The sequence below is a fragment of the Stylophora pistillata genome, chromosome 6 (assembly GCF_964205215.1).
Source record: "Stylophora pistillata chromosome 6, jaStyPist1.2, whole genome shotgun sequence".
NCBI lineage: Eukaryota > Metazoa > Cnidaria > Anthozoa > Scleractinia > Pocilloporidae > Stylophora > Stylophora pistillata.
This window is the reverse complement of record NC_142524.1, coordinates 1,721,773-1,732,562: the sequence shown is the minus strand read 5'-3', so window position 1 is coordinate 1,732,562 and position 10,790 is coordinate 1,721,773. Positions and strand designations below refer to the sequence as shown.

The following is a 10,790-nucleotide window of genomic DNA, read 5'->3' as shown; positions in this document are numbered from 1 at the left end:
TGGACGGCTTATAGAACTTCAAGAAATTTAGTCAATAAAGAGATAAGACTAGCAAAGAAAAGATTTTATCGGTCACGCATAAACAAGGCATCTGGCGATCAAAAGGCGACGTGGAAAGTGCTTAATGATCTCTTAGGAAAAAAGTCGTGCGTAGCAAAGATAAGTGAATTGAAAAGTGACTGTGGTGTGACAATCACAAATCCTGAGGACATCGCAGATTACACGAACAAATACTTCGCAGCGATCGGCCCAAATCTAGCTTCAAAGATTCAAGTCAATGAAGATAATATTACTCCTACAGAATTCTTGACCAAAAAAGATTCTAGCTTTAATTTAAAAAAAATGGAAGCCTTCAGTGTGCTAAAATTATTGAATGGGGTAAAAATTAACAAGGCAACTGATCGATAAAATATCAAATAGAATTTGAAAAATAGCTGCTCCTGTAATCTATAAGAACTTAACAGACTTATTTAATTCATCTATCACCTCTGGTGTATTTCCATCTGATTGGAAAATAGCAAAGGTCTCTTCACTCTTTAAATCCGGTGATTTGAGCGACGCAAATAATTACAGACCAATTTCTGTCTTACCAAAAATTGCACGAGTATTTGAAAGACTTATATTTGACCAGTTATATACGTATGTTAATGAGAATAACTTTCTTTATACGTACCAGTCCGGATTTAGACCTCTTCATTCAACCCTTACTGCCTTTACTTGATATAACTAATGAGTGGTGTTTTAATATTGATAAAGGCATGGTTAATGAGTTCTTTTCCTGGACTTGAAAAAAGCCTTCGATACCGTTGAGCACAATGTTTTACTTACAAAACTTAGATACTACGGAGTAGAAACTGCAACAATCAGCTGGTTCACCTCGTATTTAGAAAATCGACAACAAGTATGTTATGCTAATGGTATCAACTTATCTATAGATTACCTAACATGTGGTGTTCCTCAAGGTTCAATTTTAGGTCCGCTGCTCTTTCTTATTTATATAAATGATATCTCTAAGTGTTTAGATTATGGGTTAGCAAGATTATTTGGTGACGATACGGACTTGACATTCTCAGGCTGCAGTTTCCCTGCCCCGCAGAATAAAATGTCAAAGAATCTCAGGGGTATAGCCTCTTGGCTTCAGCCAACAGGCTTACCCTAAATATGTTAAAAACTGATTTTATGGTTGTAGGATCAAGACAAAAGAGTGGCGAGCCTGGAAGAGGATATTGCTCTTTCTTTGTTAGACACCGAATTGGATAACGTCAAATCTGTTAAATGTTTTGGTGTAGACATCGATGAATATTTAACTTGGGATAGCCACATGCTAAGTATAAGACAGAAGGTTACCCGTAATTTGAGTGTTCTAAGAAGGATTAAACCTTTTCTAAAAACAGAAAACCTAATTGACATTTACAGGTCAATAATTGAGCCTTACTTTACATATTACAGAAAACCTAATTGACATTTACAGGTCAATAATTGAGCCTTACTTTACATATTGTAGCATTGTTTGGGATAGTATAAGGGAAACGCAGATAGTTAATTTGCAAAGGCTCCAAAACCGTGCAGCGCGAGTAATAACTGGTGCCTCCTATTAGCAGAGATCTAGTGATGTTCTTTGTAAATTAGGCTGAATGACATTAGAAATAATGAGAAAACGTCAAAAAGCCATTTTGATGTTTAAAATACTGAATGGTCTCCCTCCCCCATACCTGTTGAAATGTTTACCCATAGCGCCTCTTTTCACGATTATGGACTGCGATCTTCCAGAATGAATCTTGCGCTCCCTAAAAGTCGCAGAGATTTTTACAGAAACAGTTTTGCATTTACCGGAGCAAGAATCTGGAATGATTTGCTAAACAGTTTAAAGGAAGAAACTTCGCTAAAAAAGTTTATGGGTAAGCTGGACTATTACTATCAGCACCAGCAAAACTAGTTCTAGAACATTAGGCTTCCTAATAGTAATTATTAAAAACTAGATCATTGGATAATGCAATTCAAGACTTTTCATTGGCTTAGCCATTATGGTATATCAGCCAATATACCATAATCTACAAATATGGTAAGCGTACGTGTCAGCTTAAAATTAAAAGGGAGCTAAAAATTTAATAAAATTTAATAATTTAATTTAACGTTTTTAATAAAACAATTATTCCACTCGCGCTTGTTGGATATGAGATGATTATAGCCAACTCGGCGCTACGCGCCTCGTTGGCTATCTATCATCTCATATCCAACGCGCGCTCGTGGAATAATTGTTAATTATAACATAACCAAAGTAAAGCGCGCGCTCTGATTGATCAATTTAGTGTCCCCCATTTGCCCATGGGTGTACGCTGCTGACGTGAGCAAATGCAAAGACTATTTTTCCGCGCGCGCTTGTTTTTTCTGGTCACGTAAGATTTGTTAAATAAAAGCTCTTTAGCTACAATGTATCAATGTTATGTTATAAAACAAATGGTAAACACCACAGCGTACACTATTGAGTTATGGATGCACTTGGGAGGTTTGCTAAGCACTCGAGAAGTTAGAGTCGCTCTCGGCTATCGCCTCGAGCGACTCTTACGCTTCTTTCGTGCTTAGCAACCTCCCGCGTGCATCCATAACTCAATAGTGTACGCTGTGGTGTTTACCATTTGTTAAATATATAACTTGTATCGCGTACGGATTTTGTGTAAACCAAATTTTAATATTGCTGTATTTTTTAACTTGATAAAATGCCGTATTTGAATGAAGGGTTTCATCCATCTGTCTATGAAAAGAACTGTTTTCTAAGTTTGCACTAAAACTTATTGCTTGTTTTGCTAGATAAAAAGATGTCAGCAAACTGTTTTCTCTACAGGTCTTGCGGATCAGGGTTGTCTGAAAGAGTCGAAGCGCTTGAGAAAAGATTGGCGTAGAAAATATAAAGTTTGCGTCAGGTTTTAATGTTTCTATGAGTGAATTTTCGTATCTCCCCTTTCCAGAAATTTCCTGAAATTTGGATCAACTCTAACTTTACTCTAACATCAACTTCAATTTGACTTTACCTTCTATAACTATAGCTTACTTCGATTTGTCATTTGACCTCGCCATTTGAATTTTAGAGAATATTTGATTTTCCATCTGTTTCTTTCTGTCGTAAAGAACTCGATATTTTATCACTGTACCACTTACACCCCAAGATTATTATGCATATTCTCCATGCTGTTCTCTATTCATTTCCTAAGGTGCAGACAAAAAGAATTTGTTTAATATTCAAGAACTTTTATAGTTGGCGAATATTTCTTTTATTCTCGTGGCCTTTATATGTCAGTGTGATATGTGTGATTCGGGGGTGATTTTGTAAGGAGAAATTAATACGGAGCTCAAATAGTTCAAATATCGTAAGGGTAAAAGACTCGAATTCTTATCGCATAGAAATTCCTAGTTAAACATCGCTTCCAACTTTCCCTAACCCTTGTATAACATAACGTATTAGGTTACGTCGATGCCAGTTTGATGAAGTGTTCCTAACATCTGTAAATAATTCTTTAAAAGTTGCTGAGCTCGTTCTTATATATTTATATCTATATTACCTCATAAATATTAATAATATTAATAACTAGATCGCTCTTCGTCACTTTAACGCTTCAGTCGTGCTCATTCTTTGCGTTGATGACGTCATACAATCTCTGTTGACAGGTTCCTACATGTTGCTCACATCAGCACGCGTTGACCTGGTCAGGTGTTTGTTATTCAGTTGAGGCGACAAGCTGATTTCTTCTCTTTACTTTTCTTTGAGGTATTTTGATGCGTTTCATCCTTACTGTCTTCAGTGAGAATTTGATCTGAAAACATACAAAGTGCATAAGGCGATCAGTCCAGAACAGGCCGACAGAGAACAACGATTAAAATCAATACTGAATTAGTATGCAACTGGGCTTGTAATGAAAGATTGTGAGGTAGAAAAACCTTGCATAGTAACTAAAAAACTAAAAATTTAGATTTAAGGCGGTGGTTTCAGAAAGACAGCCAGCCAACCAGTCGGCCAGTGAGTCAGTCATTCGTCAACCAGTGAGTCAGTCATTCGTCAGCCAGTCAGTAAGCCAGTCAGTCGGTCTGTTAGCCAGACACCCAGTCAGTCAGTCAGTTAGTCGGTCGGTGGTGAGTCAGTCAGCCAGTCAGTCGGTCCGCCAGTCCGCATTCAGCCAGTCGGCCCGTCAGCCAGTCAGTCAGTCTGTCAGCCACTCAGCCAGTCAGCTTGTCAGTCAGTCAGCCGGTCAGCCAGTCAGCCGGTCAGCCATTCAGTCAGTCTGTCAGCCACTCAGCCAGTCAGCATGTCAGCCAGTCAGGCAGTCAGCCGGTCAGCCAGTCAGCCAGTCATTCAGCCAGTCAGCTGGTCAGGCGGTCAGCTAGTCAGCTAGTCATGCAGCCAGTCAGCCGGTCAGCCAGTCAGTCAGTCCGTCAGTAAATCAAGCAGTGGGTCGGTCAGATAAGCAATCAGTCCTCCAGTGAGTCATTCAAAAGTAAACCAGTCAGTTAATCAGTTAGGCAAAGAGCCGCTAAATAGATCGATGTGCCCAATAATCAAGTATGTAAAACACTCCTCAGCTCTGCTTCAGAGAGACAATGTAATCTTACAAGAGATATCAACTGTGAGTCAAATTACCTTGATTTCTTGCTGTGCTTTCGTTGCCTTCATGTTTTGGAGGATTCTCATTAGAAGTGCGGAGGTCACACTTTTTATGCGACTCTATCGGTGGCGAGTCGACTTTTTCTGACATGAGTGGAAATTCCATGCGATCCCTTCGTGCTTTTTCGATCACTTCTTCTTCTTCGCCAGCGTCACATTCGCCGCCACACTCACCATCAATAACTGAATTTTCATTTTCTCTGACATCTCTTTCGGCTTGAAGATGCGAAGGGTATCGAACAGCTGTTGTACCATTTGAAACAATCGAATTTTTTGAACAATTCTGAAAATCGTTCATGTGACATTTGGGCTCCAAACTAATTACTGGTTCCTGTTCTCTTTGGGTTGTTGAGTGCATCGGCTCTCGTGTCTTCACAATAATCACGTCACCTGAATCGTCTGAGTCTGGAAAAAAGAGCAGATAAGGTGTGAAATTTTACGTGCAAATTCAGTTTGGTCAAATTTGAATTAATCAACAACTATTCACCGAATTGAAGGTGGCGAATCTGCGAGGTAAATATCCACCGTTAGTTACTGACACGGAGGTGAATAGTTTTTTTTTTTAGTATCTACTAAAACAGTTAGATAATATTTCAAAAAAGAGGCTTTAACTCCTTTATTCCTACAACGGCGATTACAAGATGCTCGGAGGTGAATAGCAAAGGATATTGGGAGTTTGAGTAGCCAATCAGAGCGCGCCTACAAAAGCATCCACTGTTTTAGTGTATCATCCTCTTTATCCTCACCTGGTGTATAATTATAACCTCTTGGTTATTTGTCTACTTTAGCGCACGAACATTTTAAGAGGTTGCTATATTTAACCTATTTAGCTTTAAGAGCTTCCAGCGTCAAATTTCTCCCATAATTTCAGCGGTTGCTTCTACAAGAAAAGGTGTGGTTTACAGTAGACCTCGACCAGTCCCTCCTAATTAGCGAGGTCCGTCGTACGAGTAAAAAAAAATCCTTTGAAAAAAAAGTCGATGTTAGCGCACCGCGTGGAAGTCTTGGATTACTTTTCGTGCCTCACATTGCCAGAGCTCCGCGCGGCGCACTAAAATCAACCCTTTTTTTGTTAATGAAAAGCAGGGACTATTCGTAGTCTTGGTGACAAGGGGGGATTATTTATTTGTTCTCGATGGAGCCTAATAACGCGACTAGCTTCGTTGACCGCTTTCACTACCAAGATATCATTAGTAATTCTCCTTACTGTCTGCCATATAATTCTTATTATGTTAGTTAGGAGAATTTGGTATTGAATCAACTGATATTGCCCTGATTTTCTTTCCTCCTTGTTCTCATCACATGTCTATTTGATATTGTTTTGATTTTGTAGAGAGAAATTCTACCTTGGTCACTCATGGGAGCTGAAGGGTTAATGTGGTCTGTCACACTCTACTCATGTGCTCCATCAAAATACTCGTCACGTGGCCAACATACACTTGTAAACGTTCAAAATAAACCCTGCTTTGATTTAAGAGGACTTCTTTCATGAGGATTTGCTACTCCTCTGTTTTTGATAAACTTTTCATGCGTGAGAACTTTCAATTTGACTCCGTTAATAATTCCGTCCTGGAGTCAAAGTTTGTCTTCAGTCATCGTGTTGTTACAGGCACAGGCAGCGACATGACTCTCATCAAATGCTGGCCGGACCCTTGTAGAAGCACACGACTAAAGCACCAATTCGTAATACAGCTGTCGTAATATTAATCTTCACGGCTAATTTTAAGATGGTGGCATATGCCTTACAACTTGTAAGGAGCAGTGCACGTGCCAATAACAAGTTAGAAAGTCAAGACATGCACAGCTTTTGTGACATGATTCCTCGTTTATCCTTTTTTTAAAATAAACTTTATATCCTGCTTAATCCTTGGCGGTTGTCTTTTTGGTGTTTTCAGTGTTGCCTTTTCTTAAAAAATGTAGGACATGTAACTTACTGCTCTCGAGAGAAGTCACTGTCAGTAAAAATAGTAGTAGGATGGATTTGAGACAAAATTATTTTTTCCAACGTGTCAGCTGAAAATTGGATGAGATCTTTAGAAATAGTTCCTCGAAAAAGGATGGAATTTTTGGTTAATAAAAAACCGACGCCGGGATTAAAATGTGATCACTTTGGATAACAGATTCCTGTATTTCCTAGAAAGAATAACAGACATCCATTGTCTGGCCATTTTGATTGAATTTTGATTCATTCTTGTCTAATCTATACCGGATTTGGGGTTTGTCTCATATTCATCAAAATGTTTGGTGAGCGTGACGGATAGATTTGCAGATTGTTTATTCTTTCCAGAGGTCTCCGGTCATTTTTATTTTTCAACTGTGAAGTAAATGGTCCTTCACCTCCGGCCCAGACTCCAGTTCCAACGTCTTCAAGCCTTGTAACACACTTCAGCAAAATCTGTCCGTCACACCGTACGGTACCTCGTATTTTCGCTCATTGATAACTGATTTATTTCTCTGAAATGTTTACTTGTAATTTTAATGAATACTTATGAACTTTATTAATCGTAGACTTTACGTTTCAGTTATTTATGTGCCTTATTAAGAGGCTGTCTCTCTTATTTCCACCCGGTCAATTTCGCGTCAAAAATAATTTTGCCTGAAACTCTGTCAACAGAAAGACTTTACTTAAGAAAGAACTAAATTAGATTTGGTTTGTTTCGAAATAATTTTCTGACTGCGTTAGGGGCCATAATTGTTTCCCAGTCTCTTGGGACCGTCGCAACGTCTCGAAAATTGAAAAGTAGGCATATTTTGTAACATTGTAAAATATTTGATTCGCATAGTTAAGCCACCGAATTTATATCACATTGCTTAAAAACCTTTCTAGTTTGCCAAGAAAGTTAGAATTTTCCCTCTCAATATATCTGAAAAGGCGAATTTTAGCATATTCTGACCCCTATAAATCTCCATCGGCCGATGACCGAAAATAACCTTGATTTAGACGTTAAGTTTTGGGATTTGGGACCTGGTTGACAACTCTATCCTACACAGCCATTAAGTTTAGACCTTTATAAGCAAAAAAAATGCAAAAAGCCCCTGTACGTTTTCAATTTTTCAAAAGTTAGGACCGTTTGAATCAGCACATGTACGAGCATTCGCGATTTTCTCACCTATACTAAAATCGAACCACTGGAGCAGATTTCGTCATAAATACAGCTTACCTTCGCCGCACCTTGGCTTTATGTGAGATTTCAGATGTTCCTCGCTCCCCAAACTGGTGAACTTAATGATAACTCCAGCAAATAACTCCAAACTTCAGCGGTCGGCGTGTATCGACACTCTTCTTTAAATGGTTGTCGCGAACTAAACTCGAAAACTAAAGCCATGTTTCGCACCTAATGTCCTGTTAAAACTTTGGATCGCTGCTGCATTCTCTTCAAGAATCAGTCATAGAACTCCACAAGTCTATATGTCGAAGTTTGGGGGCTAAAATTTGGAATTTAAGGCTGAACGATTGCACTATCGAGCACAGCCGTGGTTCTGTTTTCACAGAGGTCCGCATTGACCATTGCGGGTGAACCCGCTGGCCCTTTATTTTTCTGAAGGGCCTGCAAGTGTAGTATGGCATGCAAGTGCTTTTTCGAAACCAGAAAGGCTTCAGTCTGTAGCGAGTCTTCAGCGAGGTTGATAAAGCTCTCAGAATGTAGAGGTGACATCAATGATCATCTACAAGCATGTCACTTAGGTCAGCTTAGAGGAAAGGTACAAGAATATGAGCTTATCGTTAACAGGTCAGGGTTGCAACACGACCTTCCTCCGATCAACTTGAAGAACTTTGGATCTGCGAAAAGCATAGAGGAAACATGGGTAAAAACTGGCGACGACGTCGCACTTGCCACTACCCGCTACACAACGGCCGGAAAAAGCAGCTAAATACTAGAAATGCAGTTCATCTCGACATGTCAAGGGAAATTAATGCTATCTTTTCAGAACTAGTTCCAACAGTTTCCCGTAAGTATGATTATGTAAATTATAGCTTACCAATAAGGTATTGTCCTGAAATGTGGACCACGGTTTAAATTAAGATAAGATCTACACATATATTGAGGTGCAGTAAATGTCAGAACTCAGTATTTTGGATTTGATTAACATCTGGGCCAAAGCTCGCACGCAAGTGAGTATAAAAAAAAAACAGCTGCTGTGATTTCGTCGCAAGATACGTACCGTCATTCCACATGGAGGCCATGTGACAGCTAGTGCAACTTGATAACTTAAATCTCACTTCGACTTGTAACAATGCTTTGAAGCAAACTTGAAATCTACAACCAAAGTTTCCAACACTACAAAATTGCGACGTTAGTCAATTATGCTTATAATCGGGAAACAGCAGTTGTACTGAAAAATGCGTAAAATTTTGGGTTTTTCTGCCCTACCTTACCTCTCAACATCTACATGTTTACAAAAACATTTTTTACGTCATACACGCAAGGCGAGATACCAGATAAATAAACTTGGAGAGTTATTTGACACCAACGTTTAAAATGTTGCAAGATAACATTCCTTCTGTTTTTGGCGTTTATACATTTACACAAAACCATTTTGCGTCAATGATATAGAAACCAGGAGGCATCGATTTTCGTCCTTTCAGTCCCTAGAGTCGACAACAACCTTTGCAGCACACCCCCTAATGGAAATTTAAGAGAGTACCCAGTGGTCACGTGATCATAGTGCAACTGTTTTTATTTGTTGTCTATAATTATTACTCTGCTTATTATCATTTTGCATTATTGTTGTATTTCGTGCTTTTCAGTAATCTGTGTATCTTGTTACAAGCTGCACAAGATCAAACTCGCGGAGAACATGACGTTGTTGCAAGATCCTATAAATAAAGCAGACCATGATATGCATTGACACCTAGAGAACTTTCAAGGACAAATGTTCAATGGAAATGTTACATGCAAGCAAAATTGTTTTCCTCGGCGTGGCCACACACTAAAATATTTCGCGCAACATTACTAATGCAGTAAGCAAATTATGTTTACTGGTGCATGGCCAAAATGGGAAAAATTTTCGAAAAAATGACAAACAGTTTTTTGGCTTTAAATTGGACGACTTTAAAAGAGAAAATGGTTGATAATGTACCATACAACTGCACGCGGTGATGCTGATTGTGAACAGAACGGAATTTTTTGCGCATATTGCTGACGAAGATGAGCTAAATTCTACTTTCGCAACAATGCGCTCAAAAATTTCAGTGGTGGACACACTATGCAGTTAATCACATGGCGGGAGGACTTCTAATTTTTGTTTGATTTTCTCAACTCCCAGACTCGCCAAACGAATGACAGCTATAAATCTTGCAAAGGTCACCTCAACGCCTACCGCGACGCCGCCTCGACCGAAAGCGAATGCCTTTACATCTGATTGGACTCTAGGATGTAGATCTGGGACCGACACCCAGAGCCCGGGAGACGAAGAGGCAGCTGAAAGTACCAGCGAGTTTGCAATGTCGGCGTTTACAGATGCCACGGAGAAACTGAACCCACTAGCAACCGGTGGTGGTCGCGTAGTCCCTTGACCTTTCAGCTGAAAAGTACATGGGAGGAGGCAAAAGAACACGAGAAAGAGATTTGCATCGACAAGGCTACTGAAGCTTGTACTCTCGTTTGTGACGTCATAGCGCCGAAGGCTGGACAAGAGCTATTTCAGGCCTGTTTCACACCCGATAAAGGGACCAGCCACATGCACCTTGTGCCGTTGATGCAGGCCTACAGCAAAGCCATGACGAGTACCTTGAAGACCCAAATTCTTAGCCTGTATGCGTATCGATATCCAGTGAAGACGATTCAGAAAATCCACGAGCCATACGCAAAGTTAACCGAGTGACAAATTAGACGCGCTAGAGCTCATGCAAGAGAATGTGGTCCGGGTTCTTTGGTCGAAAAGTGCCCATGTCATCGAGTTCGACTGCCACCAATAAAGCTTGACCATTTCTTAGACTTCGCGAACCGCCCCTACTTTTATCAAGACGTGTCATTTAGTACGAGGAAACTGAGGCTCAGCAGTAGCGAGAAGATCACAATACCAAATGTCATTCGCAAAGTCACAAGGTCAACAATGGTCAAGCAGTGCCTTCAGGTCTGCCAAGAGGAGCAGTTTGAACCACTGAGCCGTTCAACCCTATTTCGCATCCTCG

The 10,790-nt window shown here is 39.8% G+C and overlaps 1 protein-coding gene across 1 annotated transcript; it reads right to left on the bottom strand.

Moving 5' to 3' along the window:
• Positions 1–2,936: 2,936 nt before the first annotated feature.
• Positions 2,937–8,707, bottom strand: LOC148727694 (uncharacterized). Its single transcript, XM_088725704.1, has 3 exons — positions 7,816–8,707; positions 4,631–5,059; positions 2,937–3,809 (listed from the first exon to the last, which is right to left on the bottom strand). Exons 2-3 carry the CDS (start codon positions 5,010–5,012, stop codon positions 3,718–3,720), a joined length of 474 nt encoding a protein of 157 aa, XP_088581830.1. The 5' UTR covers positions 5,013–5,059; positions 7,816–8,707; the 3' UTR covers positions 2,937–3,717.
• Positions 8,708–10,790: the final 2,083 nt, after the last annotated feature.

What these genes read in the sequence shown, in the direction of transcription:
- LOC148727694 (XM_088725704.1), bottom strand. Translation starts at nt 5,012, where the DNA reads ATGCACTCAACAACCCAAAGAGAACAGGAACCAGTAATTAGTTTGGAG. An exon ending in AAGCACAGCAAGAAATCAAG is followed by an intron (nt 3,810 to 4,630) that starts GTAATTTGACTC and finishes GTATGTTTTCAG; the next exon opens with ATCAAATTCTCACTGAAGAC.